The sequence below is a fragment of the Lissotriton helveticus genome, chromosome 5_1 (assembly GCF_964261635.1).
Source record: "Lissotriton helveticus chromosome 5_1, aLisHel1.1, whole genome shotgun sequence".
Taxonomy (NCBI): Eukaryota; Metazoa; Chordata; class Amphibia; order Caudata; family Salamandridae; genus Lissotriton; species Lissotriton helveticus.
The window spans coordinates 1,881,305,180-1,881,319,615 of record NC_136065.1 but is presented as its reverse complement, the minus strand read 5'-3'; the positions used below and the strand labels follow the sequence as shown (position 1 = coordinate 1,881,319,615).

Below are 14,436 nucleotides of genomic sequence, written 5' to 3'. Positions count from 1 at the left end.
AGCCAGTCCTGCTGTTTTTTCAATTTGTGCAATTGCAGTGTTTTTATTTTGTAACATTGTACTACTTTTCAGCAGCAAATTTTACCCGAACAGGAGTTCATTTTTTGTTTTAGTGAATCGTTAATGTATTTGAGGTACGCGTGGGAACTTGGGTATTTTACTGGCTATTAATTAATCAAAGTGTCTCTTCCACAAATGCTATGTCCGTCCTACATCTTGTTTTCTCTGGCAATTTTGTCAAATAACTTCCTAATCTACAAAGTAAATGCCTTAAACTAAAGGAGTAAAATTGTGGGAGGTGTATACAACAAATAACTGAACTAAATAAAGCGTCCAGTGAATCTCCCGATCGAATTTTGAGTGGAACATAGTGCATTAAACTAAAGCAATGTCGTAATAACACCAAATGGTCAATTCACACCATTTGCTCCGAGCGGGTACACTGAGCTGGCTTTATGGCCCCTTGTACTTTGCTTGTTTTGATTCAGGTAAGTCAGATAAGGGTTAACACAGGTGAAAGATCACATAATCTTGGCCAGTACCAGGAGTACCTTAATGCGTAAAATCCGCACACGTTGCCTTCTTATCCGGTTTCTGCTGCGCTGTGCTGCCCTCTGCAGCTATGTTCGTGATTTATAAATGCATCTAAAAAATACCTGTAATTAAGTAATGAAATGCTATGTGACTGCCTGGAGTGATTCTGTGACACAGCAGCATAACGGTGCCTGTACTTCTCACGGTGGGAGCTGTCCTTGGGGGGGGGAAGAGTGGTCGCTGTACCTTGTCTGCACCTCACAGGAGGGGGCAGGGAACTGGGCTATCCATGGATGGGGACAGCAGTATGTATGTTGGTACCCATCACACAGGAGGTGGCGCCGGTGGGAGGGCCGGCTGCATGCAGGGCTCAATGAATGTCTAGATGCACTCCTAGGGAAGGAGGGGGAGACGGGGTGTCTGGCTCTCACCAGCAGGAAGAGGGGAGGGTGCGGGTCCCCCCAACCCCAGTGGCCTGTCTCTTCAAATCCATGTCTAGGAAATGTGAGCGAGTGTGCCTGGCTGCCCCGCGTTTGGAAAGAGCGCGAGGAGCTTCTAGGCGCAATCTTATAGTGTTAGTGAAGAGGGGCTCGTGGCCTCACAAGCAATGTCCACCCCCCCCCCCCCCCCCGGTACGGGTGCTCTGTAGTTGTGCCACATAGCATCTCTCTCTAGAAAGCGAAGAGTGGCGGGGGGGAGCTGTACGTGTAGAAAGATACGTTGCAGTCTTTCGACAACTTATGTGCGCGTGACGGACACAGAGCGGCTGTGGGGGTGCCAAGGACGGGGCTACCGCACTTGGCGGGGGGTTCTTAATTCATGAGCGCTCCCTGGGGCCCCGGGGGGGGGGCGCTGAAAGGGGCTGGCTCTGTCTGAACACGTAGGAGGTCGCACGAAGGGCGGTCTTGTCACAGGGGGGGTCTGTCGCCCTGTCTGGGCCGAACCCACCCTGTCACTCCTCGCAGGAGCCGGGACCGGAGCAGCCCACAGAAACCCACCTGTGGTCGCGCGCAGAGGGGCGCCCCCTGCTGTGGCCCCCACCCCGCCCCGCAGCATGTGTATTCTGAGCCTACCTCGGGGCCGGTGAGGTAAGAGGCTCTCAGCCCCTCGTGAGGAGGAGCTCCCGCGGCTGGGGCGGTGGGAGGGCCGCTCCCTCGCCCCGCCCACCGCGGGAGGGGCTCCCTGCACGGGCTGCGCTCACCAGCCACAGGCGGCGAGCGTGCATATCCCCCGCCTCGGTAAATACAGCCCTGTCTCCGGCCGCCCATGCCTCCTCAGACGGCACTGGCGGTGCGTGGAAGCAGACGCTGCTGTTGGGCTGCGGGGGAGCTGGAGCAGCCCTGCCTGCTCTCTGCACAGGAGGGCGCCGGAGGCAAGAACAGGCAAAGCGCCGAGAAGCCGGCTCCTGCAAGTGTCCGTGCAAACAGTGGCTCCCACTGTGGAAAGTGACTTCTGCAACAAGGAAGTGTCATTGCATGCAGTGAGGGAGCACTTGGGAAGCGGACTTGCAGTTGTGAACTATCACACGTGTGACCTTTGCAGCAAGTATTCATTACACCAAGTGCAGCAATGTATCACTGTAGGAAATGACAGGAAGGGAAACTAAGCCTAATGCTCCCTCGTGGTCGGTGATTGTGGCGTTTGGGGAAAGTGACAACCGCAGCAAGCAAGATTTGCAACAAGTGACCTTTGCAAAAAGATAGCAAGTGACACTTGTGGAAAGAAAGTTTTTGCGCCTGTGACCATTACCAGCTGACATCATTTAAATCTCATGACCAATGACGATTGAGCTGAGAAGTGACAATTGCAGCAAGTGACAACTGAAGCAACGAGCATTGCCGCAAGTGACAGCTCCAGTAACAGAGCCTCGCAACAAGTGAGAACTGCAGAAAACGGACGTTGCAATAAGTGACACCTGCAGTCAGTGAGCTTCACAACAAGTGACCTTTGCAAAAAAGACATTGGTGTAGTAAGTGCTAATTGGTAACCCCGTGGACATTGCTACAAGAGACTTTCACAGAATGTGAGCGGGGCAGCAAAGTGGCAATTTCAATAAGTGATCCCTTCAGCAAGTCACCACTGCAGCAAGTCCCAAGAAGGCTGGGTGTAGAGAGGCGCTCTTCACTGCTGCAGGGTACCAGCCGTGAAAGGGGCAATTGTTGCAGAGGGCTTTTTGGAGATTGGCAATAGACATTGGAGAAATTGACTAGTGCACCAAATTTCCATTGCGGTAATTGATCTTTGCACCAGTTGCCTTTGAGGAAGTGACCGCAGCTAAGGGGATTATCTCAGCAGGTGAATAAGCTAATCAGGTGTCTGCATGGACACTGGTGATGTAAGGATCCGGAATATGTCCATAACAGACTGCCATTGGTGGGGACAGTAATAAATACTAATGATTGAAAACAATGCGTGCATGTGTTGATCTATGACTGTATATGTGCTCTTGAATTTTGCTAACAGCGCCCAGCCACAAGTGCCTTGAAGGACTTTCTAAAGCGCATCAATCTTGTGTGTTGTCATCGTACAATCAAACCCTCTGGAATCTTATTGAATTTTTCCTCTGGGAAATATTGCATGTAATTTGAGCAATAATTGGTTTCTAGCTTTTCATCATTGTGGTTGCGTGCAAGATTGCCACCATGTTTGCGGTCAGTGTGCCCTGCAGTGCCCAGCAGGCCATGTCACAGACTGAGGTGGACCTGTCCGGTTGTGGCATCTCCTTCAGCTCAGTGCTTCAGCCTGAGGAGGCTTCAGGGTCCATGTCGCCCACCATGGCCGCCCTCAGGAAGCGCCGACTCTCCGGTCCCAGGAGGAACTCCTACCAGTTCAACCGGAGGAGCTCGGCCCAGTTGGAACTGTTGGGTTACGACCCTCCTGGGTCCCTCTCCTTATGGTCCCCGGAGGAGCCCCCATCTTCCTTGACTGAGACAGAGGAACGGTGCCAAACTTCTCCTCTCCCTGGCTTGCCATTGCCCAGGATGGAAGTCCAGCGGGAAGCGGTAGCCTTGCCCACGCCGCTTCCCAACATTGTGGACCTCAGCTCTGATTCAGATGAGGAGAAGAGCCCCAAGACCCCCAGCATGCCCCCAACTCGAACAGCCCTGCAAGAGACCAAACGAGAGCAAGAGGAGAATGAGGAGATTGAGACCAAAGCAGTGGCCACCTCCCCCGATGGACGGTACCTGAAGTTCAACATTGAGATCGGCCGAGGGTCCTTCAAAACCGTCTACAAGGGACTGGATACAGAGACCACTGTGGAAGTGGCCTGGTGTGAACTACAGGTGAGTCCTTCTGTCAAAGTTAGCCACTTGGCTTGAGGGCATGATAGTAAGAGAAAGACGCTTGTATAGTGTCCTGCATTTTTCTGTATCACATGGCGCTGTACTGCAAAAAAAAGAAAATACCAGAGAGTTTGGGATAGGTTCGATTGAGAGGGCTCGTCTTTTAGGGTTGCTGCAAATTTAAGAAATAATCGTCAAGAGTTTTTATTGTCAGTAAGAGAAATCCAAAACTTGACACTTAACGAAAAACTCTTGCACCCTCCTGTAAATGCAACTCTAGAATGGGCTAACATGATAGCAACCTCACAACCAAAATACTCTGGTCTTCTCTGGGTGAGAGTCCATCTCGAACAGTACTTTCAGCCCCTCCAAGTGCACTATTGTAATTGCATTAATATAGCACATACTACCCCTGATGAGGCGTCAAATCTCTTACGCTACTCTGGAACCAATAAAGGATCAGTGGTGAAATAGTATAGTGAAAATATGATAGGAATTTGAGAGGTGCAAATACATACAATTCAACACCCTAGATCACAATTCTTCAGTCGTCTTGTAATTCGGAATATTCTGAACCATCTGTAATTTGCCGGTGGCCCTTTGGCTACCAAAGATATAAGGAACCGGCATAATTGAGTCAGCATTCTCAAGCGAGCTAATGAGCACAGTCTTAGTTCTTCGGGAGTAAGGCTAATATAGTGATTCCACTTAACGGTTTAGAATTTGATGATGTATACATAGTCTAATCTAGGACTTTGGTAGTCTGGTCTTTTATTAGTCGCCTGGCGTTCATTAGTACTTTAGTATAGTATTCTACGAATCTAATCCAGTCTGGGACACAAGTAGTCTTGTACTCTAGTACTAGATGCTGCTCTCATCTAGTACTCTAATATTCCTGCCTAGTACTCTAGGATGCTAATCTAATCTAGTATGCTATTCTAGTACTCTTGTAGTCTGAACTTCACAGGATGTCTAGTATACTCTTGTGGTCAAGTCAGGTACACTAGAAGTCTGTTTTGGACTATTAATGTACTAATCCAGTACACCAGAACTGTAATATAGACCAATACTCTAGTTGTCTATTCTAAACAGAAGAGGGATGTGAGCACAATGCCTCGCATCCCTTTAGTATTAAGGGAAATGCAGTACAATGTTTATGCTTACTTGAATATTAGCTGTAGTTTTTCACCAGAGTTGGTGCAGATAGTGCTGTTCATCTCTAGACACGTGTTTCTGGATTTTATCCTTCATCAGTAGAGATCAGAAAAACAAATTACATCAGGGGTTGCTGAGCATGCTGCCACGGTCCTTGCCGGTCTCAGTACCTCTCACTGGCGCCCAGGTGCATCTCCAAGAGCTCGACAGCTCGCTGGCTCCAGGGAGCCTTTTTAAAGTTGTCGAGTCTAATACTGTACTCGGATCTACTGAAGTACACTAGTTTAGTCTAGTACTCTAGTCAGGTAGAGTACTCTGGTAGGCTGGTTTTACTGTAGAACTGAGTATTGTAGTCTAGTAGCTGTGTTCACTTTTGCGTACCAGAAAATCAGTGTTGTCACCCAGATGTCCGCCTCCACAGTAAAATGGAGCAGGTGTGCAGTGTGTTCTGGTTCGCCTCTAGACACTTGAAGTGTAATGTTTGTGAAAAGTTTGTCGGCTAAGGCACTTGAAATGCAATGTTTGTGAGAACAGGTCGGGTAGGGCAGTCAGGTGATTTTCAGGCACATTACTTAACAAGGATCCGAAACATCCTGGTTATTTAAGGCCACCCAGTCCTGTGTTTTCCTATCCAAGAGAGGGCCCCCTTGCCGTCCTTCAAGCTTCTCGCATCTTTATGAACCGTGGGAAAAAAATGCACTTTGCGCATGCGCGTAAGTGGTCTTTCACGGCTTGTAGTCATGAATTCAGAAGTGCCGAACCTTTGCTGTGTAACATGCCCATGTTTGCGCCGCACCGTTTGCACTGCCAATTGCCTCCTCTCAGGCCCATCAGTGAAAGCGTTTTTTTGCTGTTAGGTATAGCGCCAACATGCTGTCTTTCGGCCACTTTGACCGCTTTGTTATTCTGCATACACTTTGAGAGTTGCGCGAAGTTTTGCAACGAGTTTCATCGGTGCCTCATTTACTGGTGTTAGAGCAACATGTATTTATTTGCACGTATCTGATCATTAGCGTGGTTTGCCGTCTTGCTTTTACAATGAGACCCGCCGCTTCGGAAGAAGGATGTATTTATATTTGTGTTTTTAAGCAGAGATCTTCTCGAGAGGTTTGCATATGTCTGGATTCTTGTTTTCCCTGTGATTTCACTTTTAGCTCGTCGTGTCCGCCCTGTGGTTAAACCCACGCCTTCTCTTGCCGTGGCGCCTTCCTCCCCCCTGCAGGGCCTACAGAAAGGGGCTGGAAGGAGGCACTGTTTGCTGGAAGGGGCCTGGAGGCAGAGAGTTAGAGGGAGGGCTGGCGCAGCTACCTGCACTTCTGTGCATTTCCAAGGGTTGCCATCAGCCCTATGCATCATGGCTGCCGGAATTGTATTTTTGCCTTTGGGGCAAGATTAAAGGCGCTGTATGGCACTTGTCAACATGGCTGCTGTACTTTCAGTGGACAGTATTGTACTTGTCAACATGGCTTCTGCACTTCCAAAGAGACAGTATTACCGAGTCAGTTGGGAGTCAGAAGTATTAATGGGACAGCATTATATGGGTCAAGAGGATTGCTGTACTTTCAATGGGACTATATTGCAGTTGTCAGTAGGACTGCTATACTTTCAGTAGGATAGTATGGGGATGCTATGTACTTGTCAACATAGCTGTTACACTTCAGTGAGGCAAGACAGTATTACTCTTGCCAGCAGGACTGTTAGACTTCATATAGAACAGTATTTCACTTATCAACAGCATCGCTGTACTTTCAATGCAATATAGTATTGTACTTGTCAACAAGACTGTTGCGCTCTCAGTAGGACAGTATTGCACATTCCAACACAGCTGCTTTGCTTTCAATGAGGCAGTATCAATGTGTCAACAGGGTGCCTGTGCTTTCAATGGGATTGTATTGTACTTGTCTACAGGGTTGCCATACTTTCAGTCTGAAGGTATTGTACCTGTCAGCCGGGCCGCTGTACTTTCATCAGGTTTGTAGTGTAGCGTACAGTAGTGTGCCAATCAAGGGGCTGCTGTAGGTTCAATTCAACAGCATTATGCATGTGAATCAGACTGCTGTATTTTCATGGTGATGATGTTGGACTTGTATATGTAGGTGCTGTACATTCAATGGGACACTCTTGTCAACTCTGCTGCTATTCTTCAATGGGACCTTATTTCACTTCTCAGCAGGGCCCTGAGACAGTATGATACTTGTCAACGCAGCTGTTATTCTTTTAAAGAGACAGTAGCATGTTACTGGGCTGCTGAACTTTCCGATGTTGAGTATTGTACTTGTCAACACAACTGCTGCACTTTCTCTGATGTAGCAGGGCAGCTATACTTTCAACAGGGCCTTACTGTACAATATTGCACCTGTAGGCTGTGCTTCTATACTATCAACAGGAGCATAAGGTTCAGCATTGCCCTTGTAGGAAGGGCTGTATAGTACAGTATTGCACTCGTCAGCATGGTTGCTGTGCCGTCAACCAGACCGTATGAGACAGTAGCACACATGTGGCATGGCTGTGTGCTATACTTTCAACAGGACCGTATGGGACAGTATTGCACTTGTTGGAAGGGACACTGTACTTTCAGTGGGGCTTTATGGTACAGTATTGCACTTGTTGGAAGGGACATTGTACTTTCAGCGGGGCTGTATGGTACAGTATTGCACTTGTTGAAGGGACACTGTACTTTCAGCGAGGCTATATGGTACAGTTTTGTACTTCTCAGCAGGGCTGCTATATTTTCAACACAATTGTATGGTACAGTATCATATTTGTCGGTAGGGTTGCTGTATTTACAGCAGGACTGTATGCTACAGTATCACACTTGTGGTTGGGCTGCTATACTGTCGCAGGACCGTATGGTACCATATTGCACTCAGCAGCAGGGCTAATATACTTTCAAAAGGACCGTATGGTACCGTCTTCCACTTGTAGGCAATGCTGCTATAGGAAACGCTATACTATGTATAACACAGTATGTTACTTATAAACTTGGCTGCTATGCTGTCAACAGTACAGAAGCTCTGCTGACAAGCGCAATACTGTACCATAGTACATTATTGCACTTGTCACTGCTGTATATTGCTGCTGTAATGTTAACAGCGCCATATAGTACGTTATCACACTTGTCAGCAGAGCACCTGTACTTTAAACAGGACTGTATGCTATAGTATCACACTTGTCATTAGCGGTCCTATACTTTCAGTAGAATTGTATGCTACAGTATTACTCTTGCCAGCAGGGCTTCTATACTTTCAGTAGGACTGTATGCAACAGTATTACTCTTGTCGAGAAGGCTCCTATACTTTTAAACTGTATGCTACAGTATCACACTTGTCAAGAGGTCTCCTGTACTTTCAGTACAACTATATGCTACAGTTTCACTCTTGTCGAGAGTGCTCCTATACTTTTAGACTGTATGTTACAGTATCACGCTTGCCAAGAGGTCTCCTGTACTTTTAGTAGGACTGTATGCTACAGTATCACTCTTGTCGAGAGGGCTCCTGTACTTTCAGTACAACTATATGCTACAGTATCACTCTTGTCGAGAGGGCTCCTATACTTTTAGCCTGTATGCTACAGTATCACTCTTGTCGAGAGGGCTCCTATACTTTTAGACTGTATGCTACAGTATCACGCTTGCCAAGAGGTCGCCTGTACTTTTAGTAGGACTGTATGCTACAGTATCACTCTTGTCGAGAGGGCTCCTATACTTTTAGTAGGACTGTATGCTACAGTATCACTCTTGTCGAGAGGGCTCCTATACTTTTAGTAGGACTGTATGCTACAGTATCACTCTTGTCGAGAGGGCTCCTATACTTTTAGACTGTGTGCTACGGTATCACACTTCAAAGCAGGGCTCCTATACTTTTAGTAGGACTGTATGCTACAGTATCCCACTTGTCGAGAGGGCTGTGATACTTTCAGTAGGACTGTATGCGCAGTATCACACTTGTCAAGAGGTCTCCTCTACTTTTAGTAGGACTGTATGCTACAGTATCACTCTTGTCGAGAGGGCTCCTATACTTTTAGACTGTATGCTACAGTATCACGCTTGTCAAGAGTGCTCCTCTACTTTTAGTAGGACTGTATGCTACAGTATCCCTCTTGTCGAGAGGGCTCCTATACTTTCATTAGGACTATATGCTACAGTATCACTCTTGTCGAGACGGCTTCTATACTTTTAGTAGGACTAAATGCTACAGTATCACGCTTGTTAAGAGGTCTCCTGTGCTTTTAGTAGGACTGTATGCTACAGTATCACTCTTGTCGAGAGAGCTCCTATACTTTTAGACTGTATGCTACAGTATCACACTTGCCAGCAGGGCTCCTATACTTTTAGTAGGACTGTATGCTACAGTATCACACTTGCCGACATGGCGCCTATACTTTCAGTAGGATTGTATGCTACAGTATCACACTTGCCGGCAGGGCTCCTATACTTTCAGTAGGACTGTATGCTACAGTATCCCTCTTGTCGACAGGGCTCCTGTATTTTCAGTAGAACTGTATGCTACAGTATCACTCTTGTTGAGAGGGCTCCTATACTTTTAGACTGTATGCTACAGTATCACTCTTGTTGAGAGGGCTCCTATACTTTTAGACAGTATGCTATAGTATCACGCTTGTCAAGAGGTCTCCTGTACTTTTAGTAGGACTGTATGCTACAGTATCACTCTTGTTGAGAGGGCTCCTATACTTTTAGTAGGACTGTATGATACAGTATCCCTCTTGTCGAGAGGGATCCTGTACTTTTAGTAGGACTGTATGCTACAGTATCACACTTGCCGGCATGGCTCCAATACTTTCAGTAGGACTGAATGCTACAATATCACACTTGCCGGCAGGGGTCCTATACTTTCAGTAGGACTGTATGCTACAGTATCCCACTTGTCGGCAGGGCTCCTGTATTTTCAGTAGAACTGTATGCTACAGTATCACTCTTGTTGAGAGGGCTCCTATATTTTCAGTAGGACTTTATGGTACAGTATCACTCTTGTGGAGAGGGCTCCTATACTTTTAGACTGTGTGCTACAGTATCACGCTTGTCATGATGTCTCCTGTACTTTTAGTAGGACTGTATGATACAGTATCACTCTTGTCGAGAGGTCTCCTATACTTTCAGTAGGACTGTATGCTACAGTATCACTCTTGTCGAGAGGTCTCCTGTACTTTTAGTAGGACTGTAGGCTACAGTATCACTCTTTTTGAGAGGGCTCCTAAACTTTTTGACTGTATGCTACAATATCACACTTGCCAGCAGGGCTCCTATACTTTTAGACTGCATGCTACAGTATCACACTTGCCAGCAGGCTCCTATACTTTTAGTAGGACTGTATGCCACAGTATCACACTTGCCGGCATGGCCCCTATACTTTCGGTAGGATTGTATGCTACGATATCACTCTTGTCGAGAGGGCTCCTATACTTTCAGTAGGACTGTATGCTACAGTATCAGTCTTGTCGATAGGGCTCTTATACTTTTAGCCTGTATGCTACAGTATCCCACTTGTCGACTGGGCTCCTATACTTTCAGTAGGACTGTATGCTACAGTATCCCACTTGTCGACTGGGCTCCTATACTTTCAGTAGGACTGTATGCTACAGAATCCCACTTGTCGACTGGGCTCCTATACTTTCAGTAGGACTGTATGCTACAGTATCAGTCTTGTCGATAGGGCTCTTATACTCAGGGGCGGCTGGTGACATTTGAAAGTGGTGGGGCGTAAACTAATTTGCATAGCGCAGCGAGCGAGCCCGAACCACCTTGCATCCATCCATACATCATTCATGCATCCACCCATCCTTCCATCCACCCACCCACCCACCCATCCACCAATTCTGCATTCATCCTGCATCCATCATTCATTCATGCATCCACCCATCCATCCAGCATCCATCATTCATTCATGCATTCACCCATCCATCCATCCTGCATCCATCATTCATTCATGCATCCACCCATCCGTCCATCCACCCATCTATCCTGCATCCATCTTTCATTCATGCATCCACCCATCCATCCATCCACCCTTCCATCCTGCATCCATCCATCCATCATTCATTCATGCATCCATCCACCCATCCATCATCCATCCTGCATCCATTCCTGCATCCATTCATGTGTCCACCCATCCATCCACCCATCCTGCATCCATCATTCATTCATGCACCCATCCATCCATCCACCCTGCATCCATCATTCATTCATCCACCCATCCATCCACCCATCCACCCATCATTCATTCATGCATCCATCCATCCACCCACCCATCATCCATTCCTGCATCCATTCCTGCATCCATTCATGCATCCACCCATCCATCCATCCATCCTGCATCCATCATTCATTCATGCACCCATCCATCCACACTGCATCCATCCTGCATCCATCATTCATTCAGCCACCCATCCTGCATCCATCATTCATTCATGCATCCACCCATCCATTCATCCACCCATCATTCATCCTGCATCCATTCATGTGTCCACCCATCCACCCATCCATCCACCCATCCTGCATCCATCATTCATTCATGCACCCATCCATCCACCCATCCATCCTGCATCCATCATTCATTCATGCACCCATCCATCCATCCACCCATGCATCCTGCATCCATCATTCATTCATCCACCCATCCATCCACCCATTCAGCATCCATCATTCATTCATGCATCCATCCATCCACCCACCCATCCATCATCCATCCTGCATCCATTCCTGCATCCACCCATCCATCCATCATTCATTCATGCACCCATCCATCCACCCTGCTTCCATCCTGCATCCATCATCCATCCATCCACCCATCCTGCATCCATCATTCATTCATGCACCCATCCATCCACCCTGCATCCCTCCTGCATCCATCATTCATTCATGCACCCATCCATCCATCCATCCTGCATCCATCATTCATTCATGCACCCATCCATCCATCCACCCATCCATCCTGCATCCATCATTCATTCATCCACCCATCCATCCACCCATCCAGCATCCATCATTCATTCATTCATGCATCCATCCATCCACCCATCCATCCACCATCCATCCTGCATCCATTCCTGCATCCACCCATCCATCCATCCATCATTCATTCATGCACCCACCCACCCATCCACCCTGCATCCATCCTGCATCCATCATCCATCCATCCACCCATCCTGCATCCATCATTCATTCATGCACCCATCCATCCACCCTGCATCCATCCTGCATCCATCATTCATTCATCTACCCATCCACCCATCCTGTATCCATCCTGCATCCATCATTCATTCATGCATCCACCCATCCATTCACCCATCATTCATCCTGCATCCATAAATGCATCCACCCATCCTGCATCCATCATTCATGTATTTTTATGACCATATAACTTAGCACACAGCTTGTCAGTGTTTAATACCAGTCTCGAACCTTGTACTCCAGCACCAATGATACATGATTAATATTAATTGTTTTTAAAAACATGTATTTATTCAACACCAATTTCACACCTTAGTCGGAACATCATTTTTATTTGTTTTTTAAAATATCTATTTATTTAACACCAAAGTAAGTCATGTATACATTTTTATGGTTCGATAAGAGGCTCGAACCTGGTTTTCCAGAACCAAAGTCGGCCGTGCTATCCGTCAGGGGTTATGTAACCGGGCTATGTAGTGACCAGCCAATCCTGCGCCCGGATTGGCTGGGGGGCACCATGACTCCTCGCCCAGTCGCCCTGTGTAACCCCGGGGGCTGCGGCCCGCCCCCTGGTCCTCTCTCTAAGGGGGAATTCACAAGAAAACGATCTGCGCATGCGCGGGCATGTTTGTGCCCAAAAATACACTTGCGCAGCTGCAGCAGCCCGATCCTTCCCCCCCCCCCTTGCGCACTCCGGGAAGGTCGGGTGTCTCCCGGTTTCCCGGGCGGCAGATAGCGGCGATTTTTTAAAATAATTGTGTTTGGCTTCTAGTGACGACGTGGTGGGTCCATGGGGCTTAGTGGGGCTTCGCCCCTACGCCCCAATGGACGCACCGCGCCTGCTTATACTTTTAGCCTGTATGCTACAGAATCCCACTTGTCGACTGGGCTCCTATACTTTCAGTAGGACTGTATGCTACAGTATCACTCTTGTCGAAAGGGCTCCTATACTTTTAGACTGTATGCTACAGTATCCCACTTGTCGACAGGGCTGCTGTATTTTCAGTAGAACTGTATGCTACAGTATCACTCTTGTCGAGAGGGCTCCTATACTTTTAGCCTGTATGCTACAGTATCACTCTTGTCGAAAGGGCTCCTATACTTTTAGACTGTATGCTACAGTTAGATATTTGTCGGCTTGGCGGCTATGCTGTCAACAGGACTGTATGCTACAGTATCACAGTTGTCGAGAGGGATCCTATACATACAGTGAGTGAGACAACACTACCTCCCAGTCATCCTTCCCCTCCTCTTTCCTTGTGGTGTCCTTCACACTCCCCTCCTCTTTCCCGCCTTCATTACCTGTCTACTTCCCTAGCTCCTTCCCCCCTCCCCTAAATCTTTCCCCTTGCCTGCTTTTCCCCTTACGTATTTGTGCTTATTGTTTATCCTGACCTTACAAGTAACTATGTTGCGATGCTCTAATAACTGTGTAACCTTTGTAACGATGTAACCTGTAACTATGATCTGATGCTCATGTAAAGCGCTTTGATACCTCCGGGTAACCTTTAAAATAAATAAATAAATAGTGTTTCTCAGCACGGCTACCATCATTTCAATGGGCCAGTATTTTTGCTCTTGAACAGGCCGGTTGGTATACCTTAAATGGGGCACTCCAGACATCTGTTGAAAGTTTTCTATGTAATTTTAATGGAACAGAATCTGCCTGTGTTTACTTTTAACAGAACTGTATAAGAACTCAGTGACGGCATAGTAAAGCCACTTTTCAGGAAATATTTTAGAACTTTACTAGGACTGTGCCAGGACTTGTGGGCAGGAATGCTGTATTTCTGAAAAAGTGTCCATACATTCGTAGTGGTTCAAACAGGCTAGTCCCAGCATTTAGCACAATTACAGAAGCATCAGGGACACTTCCCAGCATGGCTCCTGTACCTTTAACTGGACAATACTGGAACTTCCCAGCAGTTAACTGTACGCTCAATAGGGCAGTGCCATCAGCTGGCAGCATGGCCGCTATCCCTCTCGGGGCAGTGTTCCCACTTCCCATCAGGGCTACACCCCCCTGCGCGGCGGCTGTGTTTTAATAACATTTCTGGCACTTTGCGCTGGGGCTTAAATATCTGCAAATGGCCAGTTCTGGCATTACTCATCAGCGTGCGGGATTTTTGTAACACCAGAGGAAGCTCTTTGCGGGCTTTCTATCATTTTAATTGGGTATTACTAGATTCCCAGTACGGAATTGTCGGTACTCAGTATTTAAGAGAGCGCCTGCACTTCTTCGTAGGGGTTTTCCTGGGTTTGAAAGGACAGTACCTG

At 47.3% G+C, this 14,436-nt stretch overlaps 1 protein-coding gene across 1 annotated transcript in view; it reads left to right on the top strand.

Annotated features, from left to right (window-relative positions):
• The first annotated feature begins 1,810 nt into the window (after window positions 1-1,810).
• WNK4 (WNK lysine deficient protein kinase 4) overlaps window positions 1,811-14,436 on the top strand; it is a 410,636-nt gene continuing 398,010 nt past the window's right edge. The window contains exon 1 of the mRNA XM_078645359.1: window positions 1,811-3,818. Within this exon, the coding sequence (XP_078501485.1) occupies window positions 3,177-3,818 (642 nt within the window). The 5' untranslated portion in view covers window positions 1,811-3,176. The remainder of the gene's footprint in view (window positions 3,819-14,436) is intronic.